The sequence below is a fragment of the Pleuronectes platessa genome, chromosome 22 (genome assembly GCF_947347685.1).
Source record: "Pleuronectes platessa chromosome 22, fPlePla1.1, whole genome shotgun sequence".
NCBI lineage: Eukaryota > Metazoa > Chordata > Actinopteri > Pleuronectiformes > Pleuronectidae > Pleuronectes > Pleuronectes platessa.
The window spans coordinates 13,524,555-13,540,670 of NC_070647.1; the positions used below are offsets into that span (position 1 = coordinate 13,524,555).

General features: G+C 44.9%; 1 protein-coding gene across 1 annotated transcript in view; it reads left to right on the forward strand.

Moving 5' to 3' along the window:
* exoc4 (exocyst complex component 4) overlaps positions 1–16,116 on the forward strand; it is a 106,379-nt gene that overhangs the window by 68,999 nt on the left and 21,264 nt on the right. Inside the window, exons 13-16 of the mRNA XM_053415040.1 lie at positions 967–1,083; positions 11,838–11,974; positions 12,797–12,952; positions 14,617–14,795. Of these exons, the coding sequence (XP_053271015.1) occupies positions 967–1,083; positions 11,838–11,974; positions 12,797–12,952; positions 14,617–14,795 (589 nt within the window). The remainder of the gene's footprint in view (positions 1–966; positions 1,084–11,837; positions 11,975–12,796; positions 12,953–14,616; positions 14,796–16,116) is intronic.

The window sequence follows — 16,116 nt, forward strand, 5'->3', positions numbered from 1 at the left end:
CCAGCATTCAAAGAAATGTTTTACGCTGCTTTCTGACATGAACTGAAACTCTGAAATTATCAAAAATAATACAAATTATACAAAGACGACTAGATAGCTAGAGAGATTAGAGAGCTATTGGTGATGAGGTCCATTGCCAGTGTCAATGTGCTGTAAACAGAATACCTGATCTCCGTAGAGGAATTACTATGTTCCACCCATCCTCTGCATGCTGCACCACGCCTCACCTGAACACTTCATTGTTAATGCATCTGAGCAGAGAATCACCTGCTGCGTTCTTCCTTTATGCAAGACAATCTCTGGAGGATGTCCCACAGCTCATGTCTGAAAACGGCTTTATTGGAACATGTTTGCTTTCCTATAAAATACCAATCGCCATATTAAAAACCTCAATAACAGATTGATTTTAATTTTATGTTAAAAACATGCTCTTTTAATTATACTGTCATGAAGGCCTCAGTCTTGATCTTGTTACTCAATAGCTGGAACCTTTTGCACTATATTCGAAAATTCCTCTGATGCAGTTTCCAGGCTCCTAGTCTTAAAAAAATCAATTGACCTGGAATTGAATGTTCCATTGTACCCCCTCAGGGTTTCTTTGATCGAACCAAAAAAACCTCCACAACGGCATAGTGCCAGTGACGATTGTATTACTTAATCTTCTCAATACAACCTTAATAGAATACCTGTTCTTACCCAGCCGCACGCGTCCGGAGTGCACGGCTTCCCAGCGGAATGGCCAGAAGGCAGGTGTCAAATGAAATGTCAGATCTGAACTAAGAAAAATACACGAGGCAATAAAAAGTGGAGAAAGAAAATACAAGGGCAGTAACTGAGTGGTTCTTTCGGAGAAGGTTAGACAACTGTAGCTTGACTCCCAGTGGACGGCAGTGTGGTGTGAGTGTGTGTGTGTCTCCTCGCTGCCTCTTATCCTTTTGATACACACTTCTTTCACCGAATCATTAGGTGCGGACAGAGATCAACAAGGACATTGAGACAGTGAGCAAGACGGCCGACCCCTTGAAGATCCTTGCCAGCGCCGACACCATGAAGGTTCTGGGCGTCCAGAGACCCCTGCTGCAGGTGAGGAATGTCCAAAGCATTCGAAACACAACTATCGACTTACAGCGTTGATATCACTGGTTATCATCTACACTGTGTCCTCCAGTTATATTGTGTATTCACAAGCTTTATGCCATAAGTTGATGTCTATAGTTTGGGAACTTTCCTTAGTTTAAATAGTACAGGCTAAGTACACTGGATGTGCACAGTCTTCAACTTGTATTGACACAAATTCAGACACATAGGATTTGTGTGTAGTGCATCCAACTGTCAGCGGTTAGAGAGGTTTAATAAACAATCGCACAACCTGTTTGTTTCACAATGTTTCCCCTTAGTACCTCTGTTCAATGGATTCACTGGAGTATCCACACCATGCAGTTCTCTGTGATCTCGGCTGGATCAGGGGAACGCACACAAACACACACATACACACACACACACACACACACACACACACACACACACACAGACACACAGATTATATTCAGATAGTTATTCCAAACTCACCATCTATTTCACAAGATCGCAATTGTTGCTGCAATATTATTACATTTTTTTGTAGTTTGAGCTTTTACTAACCGGTGGTTCTCTATGTAACCACTCACACACACACACACACACACACACACACACACACACACACACACACACACACACACACACACACACACACATACGCACACACAAGTAGTGGGTTGGGTTCACTGCAGGTTCACTGTGCTTGTGCTCGTTGTAGGGATGTCTTTCTTCTCTCTGTCTGGTGCAACCTGTGTGTTTCTGTTCAAGAATATTTGTCTCTACATAGAGTTTCTCCCTTATTTCTAGTAGTATTTTGTGATACACATTTTGGTTTTGTGTACTGGTAAATATTGTGTTAACTAATACAGTATCGGCCCCCTCTGGGCTCTGTTACTCATTGACAGTACTGTTGTAATTTGGTCCTTTCTGGTAAAAGTACTGGATTCAGTACCCAACCCAACCGAAGCATTGAGATATCCACATTTGAATATGCATGTTGCCACCCCTACACAAACAACATCCAGATAAATTGCAAATGACAACTGTTCAACTTAGCAAAGAGCTGGAGCCATTACAGAAAAAGATCTTATATTGTCTGCCTCATTGACTGCACCATATTTAACCACAGGCTCATCGTGCTAATTTTGGCAGCCTCTCTTATCCATAACAGGCTCATGGCAGGTTGAGGATTACAGCAGTGCCGGTGTCAAGATCCAGGCAGCTGGCAAGATTTCTCTGTGTCTCAGTTGTCAGATACTCTTGATGATTGGTGGAGTTTGACTCTCTGTCTGCAATATTTTGGAAATTGACGTTTCACATGCACACATATATGTTTTTTACACATCTATGTGTGTGATGTGTGTGTCCGCTCAGTTGTCAAGGAAGACGGGTGTCACAGAGAGGTAGTTTGTCTGCGATGTGGGTGTTTGTGTAGCGGGAACCTGGATATATGATTGTCACTGAGTAGGTGTGTGTGTGTGTGTGTGTGTTTCCTCTGCGTTTTGTGGTGTGTTTGTTTCTGTCAGAGCCTTCCTGTCTGCACGCCTGGTTCTCTCACAGGGAGGGAACAGCGGTGGCAGTTCATTACAGCGAAAGAGACCGTGGGCGTTGGGAGTTCAGCAGGGTTTGTTTACAGCTCGGGCCCCTCCTTAACGAGGAGTGCAGCATCTTGCTAATTATGCTGCTGTGGCTAATGAGCCTTTCTGCTGATAGTGGGGAGGGCAATAAAACACTTCTTTTGTTTGGGCTTTTTGCCTTTTTTTAATTGGGCTAAATAAAAGAGCCTTTCGCTCTTCTTCTCCCTGCCGTTCACGTCGGTGGGTCAGGATGGCATCTGCGTGTGTTTCCGATACCAGGCGTGCACTGTGTTCCTAGCCACATGCGACTGTTTCCCCACCTGTGAGTGTGTGTGGATGTGTTTGTGTGCTCGAAATGAGAAGCTTCTCCCTGGTTTCTTTGATGGTCTTCATCTGAGGTGTCACAGTTGTCTCCTCAGCGTGAAGTTTTATTTGTTTCGTTGTCATGAGCGCTTTCGATAAAGGAGTTTTCATCCGTTTCATCCAGGAAGTGTAAACTAAAGTAGCTTTTTGAAGCAGGTTTACATCAAGTTATTTATGTCGGGAGCTTCCCATCAGCCAGGTGGTGAATCCGTCTCCACTCCGACTGCAATGGATAATTAAAAATCATAGTGACGGTTCTATAAAATGGTTTGATAAACCTTCCGGTAATTGAGCAGATGTGGAGGAGTGTGTCCATGTGTGTCTATACATCTTTGAGCGAGGGCATGTTTGTGTGCGTGTACTGTATGTGCTCCCTTTTTAGTGCAATGGTACTCTCTGTGCCAGGTGTTATCAGAGACAGACACACACCACTGGCATCAGAGAGAGAGAGAGAGAGAGAGAGCTCAATATTGCTACAGCACATTAAACACCCTCTCTCGTCCACCTTGGCTGCAGCCGCATATAGGGAAACCATAGGGGAGCACATTTTATAGTCGCATCTGCTCTCCGCAGCCATTGAAGCACACATTAATGCGTGAGATAGTTTGAACTTGGGGAAGACATTAGCGTTTAGCATGTGCGGTTTTGTCTCTTCTGGAAGGGAGCTGAGGAGATCGGAGCCAAACAGAAATTTAATAGCACACACGCATATGCCGGCGCACAGTTATACTTTTTCAAGACTCGCGTACAAACAGCAAAGCCTCACTGCTGCTTACAATATTTATCAAAACAGTGTTCATATCACTTTCTGACCCTCAGTTATACGATACAGGGCAGGGGTTTATATCTCTGCTACCCCCTTGAATATTTATGGTTATGTTTCCATAGCATTAAGGATAGGAGTGGACGCAATGTTATTAAATACATTCATGTTATATGAATTATTTAACCTTTGTCAGTGATATCTCGGCAGTAAGAATACGGTAAAAAATGAATTCGTGGAAGGACTGCACCGAGGTCAAGGTGAATAAGACGCCTCAGGTTTCAACAGCAGCAATGCACATGCAATCTGGGCTCTGGGTTAATAAGTAATATATTGATAAGGGCAGTGATTTGCCTATCACTATGCACCAGGCATGTCAAATACTGCATTTATCATATCATGTACATATATTACGTAATAATGATGTGATTATGGGCCTGACACCGGCTATATATTGTCCACTCGGAGGACGAGATAATGGAGGACGGGGACAGTATATAGTTCAGTGGGAAAGGTTAACGTCCATTCATGTGTCTGTGCGATAGCATAGGCTGAGCTGATAAGGCTCCAGAGGAGTCGTGGTGATAGGATAAAGAGACGGGCCGCGAATCGAAGGCATCTTTATGTTTCTGCTCATTTGATATCTGGCTTTCTTTCCTGATGTCTTTGTTTCTCTCCATCTTTCATCTGTCGTGGCTACACGTCTGGCGTTTCTTGCTTTGTTTTTCCTGGGACACACAAACCCTGCTATCTGTCCAGCTTTGGTGTTGCCACTGATTGATTCATTTAATTAGAGCGAGATCGAGGGAACAGGGGTGGAGGGAGAGAGAGATGGGGGAATAGAAGAGAAGAAGAAGAAGAAGGTAGGATAGGGAGGGTATGGTCACTCTGCTGGATAGCCCTGGAGATTGGCTCCATTAATCTTGGTAGAAGTCGTGTCCCCTTTCCACACTCACTCGCTGACACACTAACATACAAGCAAATACACACAAGGTGCGCATGCAGCTTCACACCAGTGCAGTGGGACAAAGTGTCTGAAACAACAAATAGGTGAGCGTGTTTCTCTCTCCTGAAGACAGCGCTGTTGAGCCACCTGCAGTCCCACTTCTGAGTTTCACTGTATTGTTTAATTCTGCTCACATAATTCATCGGCCAACATTGCACCTCACAATTCAAATAAGCTCTTTCTTTTCAGTTTTTTATAGCACCTCCATCAGTAGTTTCTGTCTGTTCCTTTTTCTGCTTGCAGAGTCCTGACAGCCGGTGGTCAGAAGTATTAAGTATTAAGTATTCGTTTTTGGGTTGTCTGTCCTGCGTCCATCCATCTGTCCGTCCATCTGCCCGTCAATTTGATGTCTCAAGAACAACTTGACAGATTCCTTTAAATATTAGTTGAATTCAAGAATGAACTGATAACAATTTGGTGGTCAAAGGTCAAAGGTCCAGCCCACTGTGACCTTACAAGACAACCTATCTTACCTTGAGGAAATATTATTTCAAAATTTGGTACAAAACTTTACTTGAACTTAAAGATTTTGGTGGTCGAAGGTCAAGGTCACGGTGTCCTTGTGTTCAAGTGAATGTGGGCAGAGAATTTCATTACTTTTGCCATAAACATTCACTTGGACTCAAGAGTGACTTGATTAAAGGCTGGAAGTCAAGGTCACTGTGACCTGTTAGACTCACTCATGAGCTGATTGGATTTGGGAGCTCATAGGACAAAGGTCAATGTCACGGTGGCCTCACAAATCCTGTTTTTGGCCTCTTGAACAGGATTTCTCTGCTTATAGAGAATTGGTTTAAATTTGGAATGGAACTGATTCGATTTCAAAGGTCGAGGTGACCTCATGAGTCTGGGAAAAAAATATTCAGGTGGAAACTACACTTGAAACTACACAACTCTATGTGTTCTTGGGTGTAGTATAAATAAGTGTCCCTGCATTTGTTATTCATGCCTGGGCAGAAGTTGCCCCGGAGCCGTGTAACGACTGAATTCTTCTCCTCGCCGTCAGCATGCAGATGCACTCACCGTACTGCAAGATGCGTTCCGCTGCCAATGGCCTGCTAATGATGTTGACCTTTTGAATTTCCCATTCACATGGAGCTTCGTGAGGAGAGGAAGGTGGAAACAGACACGTGTTGCTTGTTCATGCACGCAACCCGCACATCCACCTTCCAGCAGCCGTAATGACACTGACCTTTTTATTTGCGATGATGTGTGGGCTCTGTTTATGTGCGGGGGGCTGATCGCTTCCTGTTGATTGGCTCCCCGCTGCCCCCTCTCCCCCCCCAACAATCACCCCGGCATCGCGCACGAACACGCATATGCATACACAACGGATTACAGCTTGGCGGCGGTGGGGGCCGGCTTGTCTCCAAACGCCCAGATCCCATCAACAGACCCGGCAATCACAAGACAATACACCTGTTAGCTGCGGCAACCATTGCCCGGTGATTGGAACTTAAGTGGGAGGAAGGAGGATATTAGGGTGGTTTGTGTACACATGCACATGGACAGAAACACACACACAGACACACAACAGAGAGACACACAACAGAGAGACACGCGCCATTTACATCTCCTTCTAGAGATTTTTTGATTTTGTTTTCTCATCTTGGCCTCAAATTAAGTTTCCTGACTTTTCATTGCTTGCTCTCTCGGTTGCCTAAGTTGAAGAAAATTGCAGTCACCCATCCTTCAGCAATTTATCATTGTTTGTCATTGTTTATTTATCTTATTGTTCTGATTATTGTTTTTACTTCATCTATACTTTTAAATGTACACACATCTGTAGGACGTTTAAAAGAATCGACTCTGGCATTGGAGTTATCACCATCGATCAATCATATATAACAATATATATTGTGTTTTGATATTGTGTCTGTTTTCTCTGGTACTAGAAGTCGTCACTTTTTTGGAATTTTTCTATTACATCCACTGAAATCCTGAGACATTCTACGGCTTCTTCTTTTCCCGGAGTCTCACTCACCTCAGAACCTCATTCCTGCGCCCCCCCTCCTCCTGCAGTGCTCGAGGTGCAACAATCCCCACCACCCACCTACGCCTGGTTATCTCCCACCAAACACATGTACTCCCGAGGCGCGTGCCCGGCTGCCCGGAGCCTCCAACCTGCCTGCGTGTTCACGCCTCGCAAATGTGACGACGTGCTCTTTGTTTGGGTTGTTTGTGTACGGCGGGGGGGGGGGGGGGGGGGGGGGGTCCAAAAGTCTGGGACCACGTCGCCCATTCAAAAATGCTCTCAGACTTTTGGACCCTCCCACTGTGTATCGGTGTAACAGCTATATATTTTAATAATAATGAAAGTGTGTTTGCTTGTCTGTGTGTGTGTAGTGACAGAGCGAGCATTTAAATGAGCGGATGGAAAAAACAGCCCGAGCCGCCGCAGCCTGAGGTAGTCCAGGTTCGCAGCAGGCAGCGCTGCCACTGACAGACTCTCTGTGTATAACGAGACATAATCTTTGCCTTTGGAGTGAGTGAGTTAGAGCGAGAGTGAGAGAGAGAGAGAGGGAGGGAAGTTGAAATGTCAGCTCTACCGCAAACATGCCCGATGGTTTGAAGGAACGAAGGTTCTGGCTGTGGGTGCCTGATAAAAGTTCCAGCCTGAATTTTTTAGAGGCAGGTTGGTGCTTCTGAATTTGCAAATGACTTGTCTTTGTGTTGGTGGGGCAGCAGACACAGACACAGTCTGTGTCTGCTGCACGTATCTGTGTGTGTGTGTGTGTGTGCACGCTAACACAATGGCTCCAGATGGGCCTAATGGAGCACTGAGAGGAACATACACCCCGCTTAGAATGCATTAAACTACATTATAATTTGTCTTTTACTCTCTCAAACTTCTATTCACTCACACACACACATCACTGAAGGCCTTATTCAGCTCTTGTGATAAATTATTCATAATAATTGCTAATAGTAAGTGATTGATAACTTCATGAAACGGTAAAGTGATCCAGCAGAGGGCTGCGTAAAAACATCGAAACACTAAGATGTTCATGGCATGATGGGTAAAATTGACTTTTTGGTCTCCGTGGGGGAATTAAATGCTGAATCCGAACTCCTGGGTGATTTACACAGAAGCCCCACATTTCACCCTGCATCTGTGTTTTGTGCGTGGGTGTGAACGGGGAGTGTATGGGAGCCCGTCTGTAATCAGCCAAGTGTGATATTGCTCCTCATTTCTCAATTAGAACACTTACAAGCACCAGATTAAAGCTCTGCATCCCAAGTGATGATGGCGAAGTTGAAAGAAAAAACAGATTTGTGTAATAATTACTTGGTTTTGTCCGAGTCTGAAGCTGTCGACTCAGAATCAGTATTCATTTCACAGCAATATGTTGCTTTTGTTGTACTATGAACATCACAGCATCAATATTAGCTTTAGTTTGTCTTGCTGAACATGTATCTTTTAGGGTATCACACAAAAAGGTTGCATTGGATTTAATTTATGTCAGATTTAGCCCAGAAACATATATAATGGATTAGCTTGTTATTAAATGTACTTGATTAGAGTTTACAGTTTAGATGTCCTTTATTTCAAATCTTAAAACTGAAATTCTACTGATTAAACACAAAAAAAGCAGTGGTCTATAGTGGTCTACTGATGTCCCTGAATAAAAACCCATGGGGGGCGGGGGGGCCACTTCTGTTTCACTGACATTATGCCCATTTGGGAAGACCAAAGCGCTCAGTTGTCAGAGTTTAAACAAACTCGAACACAACCCTGCCCACACGCGCACACACATGAAGCGGCGTGTGTTTCGGTCGAGCTGGCACAAGCATGAGGGCCATCCGGTGTGTGTCGGGGGAGTCTTCTGGAGCACGGCTCGACGCTGACTTTGATGAATGATCTGTCAAGACAATGTCCCACTCATGACCAGCTCCCCTTTACCCAGGAGACGGACAGCCTGTGTGTGTCGGTGTGGGTGTGTGTGTGTGTTTGTGTGAAAGAAGGGGGAGACCGAGGTTGTGTGTGCAGCTGCGTACACGTAGCGCTGAGTGCGTATTCTTTTTGGCATCCCTCGATTACACGTGTGTGAGCGGCGTGGCGGCGGCATTACACGAGTCAGCGGTTTGAGGTCAGGGCGTTAAACACTCTGACCCCGGCACAACCTTCAGGGGCCACCCCTCCATTTTAATGGGGAAATCCGTGATCCGTTTCCCCCCCCCGCCTCCACTTCAACACCTCAGAAAACACATTACAGAAAACCGTGTGAGGCTGACTGACATTAAGTTAGTTTCATTTGTGTAGCGGTCAGAGTTATTTCAGGTCACTTTCTCATAGAGCAAGTCTGGACTGTTTCCCTTTACAGTGTTATTTACAGACACCCACCAGGAGCTTGGCAATGAAACAACATTTACTCACATAATCCAAGTGAGCCTGTGTAAATATATTATTCCCCCCCTTTATATCTTCTGTTTCTACCTCAGGATGACGCTTTGCATTAACAAGAAAACACCGAGTTTAGCGATCACACCCCTGCACTCTTACCGTATTAACACCATTCCCCCCCGCCCCGCGTTTAGCTTTTTTCACTCCCTCCACAAAAGGAAGCGACTACTTTTAGCACCGGCTCAGCTCCGGGTGCTCTCTGTACTGATGACCGTGCATTAACAGCCTTTTTTCTGCTGAGGCGCCAGTCTGAGTGCTAGCGCTGCCTTGTTGCTGTCATTAAACCACTTTGGACCGTGGCCTTCATTTCACTCTTAACAGCGGCAGTTTACCCCAGCGAATTCTGCCATCCCTTTCACAACACCCGGGTCTAATTTCCCCCCCGATGACTGTGCCTTTTTTTTTATGTGGTAATGATGGGTAAAGAGTAGAGGCAAAGTGCAGCCAAGCTCAGTTTCAGGGGTAAATCCACACCGTGAAGAGGAATTATGAGATAAATACGGGCACAGAAAGTCGACCTTTAAAGATAGACTTAGACAGAGAAGCCTCCATAGGGCAGGTTGTCTCCTATGGAACAGTTCCCTCCACCGCTCGCAGCCCTCCCTCTCTCAGTCTGTACCCTTGATTACTTTTTAATGATTTCTGCAGCCTAAGACAAATGGCTGTGTTAAATGAGCAGAATTAGACAAGGGAGCTGAGTGCAGGAGCATTTGTTAGAGCAGGAGTAATGGATCGGGCAGCCATTGTTTACTCTCCTTCATTCACTGTCTTGGCCTGATATTGAGCTCAATGTCCCCAAAGAAGGGACGGCAACAGTGGAGGGACACTGTTACAATTTGTCCGACACACTAACTTTCTTACAATAGCCTCTTAATGTAAAGTTGTCCAGACGTTTTCTTTTGCATTTAAGAAAATGGCTAGTCAGTCATGCCTTGTGCTGAAGTGGCCCTGAGCCACCGACTGAATTCTTCACAGCCTGACTTTACAACCTGACCTGCCCACATCAAATGAAAACATACCTTCAGGTGCCAATAAAGAATCATATTATTTTCACTGCATTATCACCATAGAAATTGGCAGCAATGTCATCGCCGCTTAAATTTCTCTTTGCCACCAGCAGCGGAGGAAGCGCCTGCCTGAGCTCCACTAACAGCTCGCCCTCCTGCAGGGTCTGTGTATTTCTTCCTACCCTGGCAGGCTGACAGGGAGTCAGGCATGGACAATAAAGGGTGTTCCCTTGGCAGAGACGTGGCCTTGGTTAGCACTCCATGGGCATGGGCACCGCTATGGATCATTACTTTCCTCAGTAGAGTGGCTCCTGTATGTGAGTGTGTGTGTGTGTGTGTGTGTGTGCGTGTGTGCGTGTGTGGGCATATGTGTGCGTGTGCATGCCTTGCTCGCCTGCGTGTGACAGAATGAGTGAGGGGGAAACTGAAACCCAGAAAGAGCTATTAATATTAATATCATTCTATCACATCAGGGTTCCTTCCATATTTTTTGAAGATCAATTACAGTCACTACTGCCCCCTATAGTCTTTGCAGACACCATGGCAGCGAGCTGCTGGCCCTGGATATAATGGAACTTTTAGAAAAATGAATTATTAATGATAAAATAATAGAGATTATACTTAAACCTTCAGCATACAGACTTGTACGTATGAAGTCTACTTCTCTGGGACTTATTTTATTAATATCATATCTCATTTTGTACTTTTAATCATGACCATTTGTCGGAGTAATGATTCTGACTAGTGGATCCTCAGGTTGCCTGTATTCTCTGGCTCTTCTCGCTGCACTACACTCCTGCAGTTGTTTGCATCTAACACAGGGGACTTCCGTTTTATTAATCTTTGACAAAGCTACACGTTTTCCCATTTCACTCCTCAAGGACGGGGCTCCATACGTTTGCATAGCGACCTGTGAGCTGAATAAACTATGAATTATGAATAGAAATCACGTTTTTAATATTCCCGCTCTGCACACCTTTGTATGGGATGACTCTGCTCTGAACACTGCACTGCTTTTGTAGTGGCAGCAAGTTTCATAGAGGGTGCAGCCAGAATAATAGCAAGTTATCACTGTTATTAGAGATTTAGGATAGATTGGTTAAGTGCTGGTAGCAGACAAACTGGAACGCGCTGAGGTGTAATCTCATTTAACAGCTCTTGATTTGCTCAAAGGTGTGTGTTTTGGAAACTTTGCACTCCGTGTGTTATGTGCGGGTGTGTCTGGGGATATGAAGCCGCTCCGCTGTTCCCGGGCCAGCTATTAGTCACGCAGGAGTGGCTAATCTGTAATGGCTGCTGTCACAGCCCTGCCGTGGCTCCTGGTGATGGGCGCGCGGTGACAAATGCACACGCACTCACTTTCAGCCCGAGATGACACACAACACAGAAGTTGAAAAAAACACAGACACACACACACGTGAACTCACGAGTTTAGACGAGCTGTCTGGTCACCAGGCGCCTGTCCAGCCACAGGTGACAAAAAGATAAATCATGGTAGAGTTACGTTGACGCTACAACAGAGAGGAACTGACACGATCTGACATAAAACCCTGTCTCCTTTTATTTGTCTCTTACTATCTCGGTTTTCCTCAACCCGACCAAATGCTGATTACTCTCCTCCTGTTTCTGCCTCCAGAGCACAGTGGTGGTGGAGAAGTCCATCCAGGATCTAATGAGCCTGATGCAGGACCTGAGTGCCTATTCCAACCAGTTCCTGGAAATGGTCTGCGACAAGCTGAAGGAGTACAAGGAAATCTGCAACACGGCCTACAGGTAAGAGAAGACTAGCTCACCTGCTGGAATCGATTTCTCTCCTGGAGGATGGTGGACATTTAATAGTATTGTTTTTATTACTTCAATTCCATATAGTTGTTTGTGGCGAGCAGGATTTATGATCACCTAATCCGACAAAACAAGAACATCCTTGATTACATTTTTAGAAATGTATCTGTCGCTGCTGCACACACGTCGGTGCCGTGAAAGGCCACGCCACCCGTCTGTGCTCCCCTGGGACCACGCAACACCTGGCCAGGTAAAGGGAGGGCTAGAGAATATGGGGAAGGGGTCGGAGAGGGAGCGGTGAACTGGCCAGGAAATACGGGGGGAAGGCGCGACAGGCTGCTGGGAGTCCATCTGGACTCTGTCACAGGTCAGCATCACTCTCCCCGGGGGCTCGGAGTGATAAAGACAAGCTCAACAGAACATGCCAGAGTGTTGGTGGTTTTGTGTGTGTGTGTGTGTGTGTGTGTGTGTGTGCTCTTCACACATGAACAAGCCTCTGTCTTTCTCAGCGCCCCCCCCCCCCCCCCCTTCTTACATGTGTGTGTGTGTGGATGTGAAGCCCCTGAGTGCTTATGTCTCCTGTACAAGGTATTAATATGATATTAAATTCAAATCCAAGCAGTTGTTTTTCCAATCCAGATACGTACAAACAAATCAAATACATGTTGTCAGTCTTCCCCAGGCTGTCCTGACACTGAATAAATAATTGTTATTTCTTGTTGTTGTACCAAGAGACAATTATATGCATATCTCAGTTTATAACTTGTGTGAGGTGGTCTTCATTTCATCATGTGTGTCTCTGTGTCCCCTCAGGGCCGTCGTCCAGTGTGAGGAGAAGCTGACCATCAGCGCCTCCTGGTCTAAAGACGAGGACATCAGTCGTCTGCTCCAGTCCCTCCCCAACTGGGCCAATATGACCCAACCCAGACAGACCCGACAGAAGAGGGAGGACGAAGAGGACTTTACCCGGTAAACACTCGTATATGTCCATGTTTTTTCCGCTCATTTACAAGTCTGTCAATAACAAAACTATCCACAGACAAACACGACAACAATAAGTTGTCCTCGTTGAACACTACACACACACAAACAAGCAGGGGCAAACACACACACAATCACACTTGAGCAATCACGCAAATAATCCCTTCCCTCCCGTCTTCGCCCCTTTACTCACATATTATTGAACCCTCTCTTGTTGACGAAGATGCACTCATAAAAAGCACAATTGCTCTTTTAAACACCCTTTATCTGAAGGAAGTGAGGAAACGACGGGAGGACAAAATAGGAAAATATAAAGACAGCAGTCGGAGGCAGGAGAGAAGGGGGGGGGGGGGGGGTCAGTCTTATCGAAATTGCCTTTGAATGTGCGCACTCTTCAGGGAACACTGAAGCTCATCGGAGCGGAATAGTAAAGTAAATAAATAAATTGGTTATGTGGCCAGAGAAAGTCAATCTGTTGTGTGCGCTCGCTCCCTTCCTCACACACACACACACACACACACACACACACACACACACACACACACACACACACACACACACACACACACACACACACACACACACACACACACACACACACACACACACACACACACAGACCGAACGCACACACACAGACCGAACGCACACACCATGGGAGCACAGAGATAGCAAGAGGAAGACCATAAGGCTGTTTGATTTGAGAGCCGTAGATGTTTTCATCTCTATGAAAGGGGGATTAGCTTCTGCACGACTGGCAACCCGGCGCTTATAAAGCCTCATTAATAAGCTACATGTGTGAAGGAAAGAATGTGTGTGTTTGTGTGTTTGTGCACACTGTTCCTTCCACCCATCTGTTGTTCAAAGGATCCTGATCTTACGGGCGTCCCGGTGACTCTGGAGGCCGGTCCCTACGCCACACGTTTTTTTGCACAACGCCGCGGTGCTTTGGATTCACTCATCCGACTTCCCACTTGCTTTCTCTCTCCCTGCTCTTTCTTACCAGTCTCCCAAGTAATTTATCCTTCCAAGTGATTGCGATTGTTATAGCAATGCAAAAGAGGGTTTGATCTCTTTGTCTTTGTTTTTCCACCCTGCAAATCTCTGCCTTCTGTTTGCCGTCTATTCCTAAATAGTCTCCATCACCTGCTGTTTTTCTCGCCCACCGACTGTCGAGCTTCCTCCTTTTGAAAGTGACTATAGCCCCAAAAAAATCTCTTAATAACATGTCCAACTTTATTTTACTTTCTATCTTTGTTTCTTATTCGACATTCGCACATCACTCCAGAGCTAAAGGTCCTAGTTCAGTTCCACATCACTAAGCCAGTGTGCACATAAGCAGGAGCTCGCTATGAAATCTGGATCCTCTTCAAATAAACATTAACACCCGAAACATTTGCACATCCATTCCATTTAGCAGTCCATTATGTTTTAACTTTTGTAAATTAACTCCTGTTAAATATTCATGTAAACCACACACTGCCTCTGCAGGGCAGCCATTTGAAGTCCATTGAATAATTCCCTTCAAAATACCAGATACTGGGCTGATTATGGACGAGTTGCTATGTTTCTCTTTGCCAGCAGCATAATGAGTCCATCTCTCTAACCACAGAAACTCTTTGTATCACTCATTCTCTCTCTCCGTCGGTCAGAGTTGCTTTCGCGAAGGAGTCGGAGGTGCTGACCGGGAACCTCGGAGACAAGCTAATCCCCCAGAATGAGATCCTTCGTGACGTCAGTGACCTCAAGGCTCTGGCCAACCTTCACGAGAGCATGGAGTGGCTGGCCGGTCGTCTCAAGACCTTCTTCGCCAACCTGCCTCATGCTTCCAGTAAGTACAGAAACCATAACTCTGCACGTGGAAGCAGTCGATACCTTTTCTGGTCATAAATTGGCTCTTCAGAGATGTTAATGTGATAAATATGGGACCAGCAATCAGTTTTTTTTATTCACCTCTTCATCTCATCTTCCTCTCCCCTGGAAACATATTTTCATACTCCTACTTTTCACGCTTAGTCATATTCTCTCATATAGTATCTGTGCATGTAGGTAAAGCTATAACATCCCTAGAAGATGTATATAAAGTGATTTACAGCTTGTATGTTGATACTCATCACATTACTAGTAGATTCTCCCAAATTTACATAAAACCTTGTTCCTGTTTCCCAATTGCATGATATTTATTAAACAAAATATGGTAATATTCTTGACAAATATATCAACATTTACAGTGCATTGTGTGCTTACAGCTGTTCAAGTGATGCCAACACAGACATGTGTTACTGTTTACCCTGCATTTTGAAAAACGGAACATTGTCAGATGATTGCTTTGCACCAGAACTGTGATAATTATCTCAATTACTTTATTTCCATTGTGGCACAGACACAAAAAAAACTTGATATGACCCTAATATGACTCTAGTTTTGTGTGTGGCATCGCCCAGAGTGAACAAACACTGCTTCAGTGAAGCTATAATCCTGGAATCACCTGTTGACCAGCCTGTAGGAAACATACCTCCTCTCCAGTGAAGCAGCATTACAGTATTACCATGGATATATTTTCCAGTCTCTCAGGTCATCAGGCAGTTATCGATCAGAGTGCACTGCAGATGAGAAAACAATGTCCGGATAGTTTATGGCAGGTCGAGGACTGGAGGTTAAACTCATTAAGGTTGACTCCACTCCTACAAGTGTGTGTGTGAGAGTGTAAATGCCTACCACCCTCAGCAGGACTCTTCAAAGCATTTCATACGTTCCCTGCTTAGTCATCACTTTTGCATCATTAATCACTGATCAAAATGAGGTGTGTGTGCGAGTGTATGTGTGTGTTTGTGTGTGTGTGTTTGTGTGTGTGTGTGCCTGATTCAATCCCACACATAGTCTTTATGCAGATCGTGTTAATCACTCGTCATTAGAGAAATGCTTTTATCCTCATTACCACATTGAGAGTGCGTTTAATCTTCCTATAAAGATTCTAGCATCTTGTAATATGCTTCTTCAACTCCATATCTTTTTATTAGCATCATACGATAGCAATCAGAGAGTTATTACTCCCATTAATGACTCTTATCAAGGGTTCAGGTTTGTTTTCTGTACTGTAGTTTTTTATATTTTCTTGATGGAATGCCCAAAATATAGTAGAATTGTGCAGT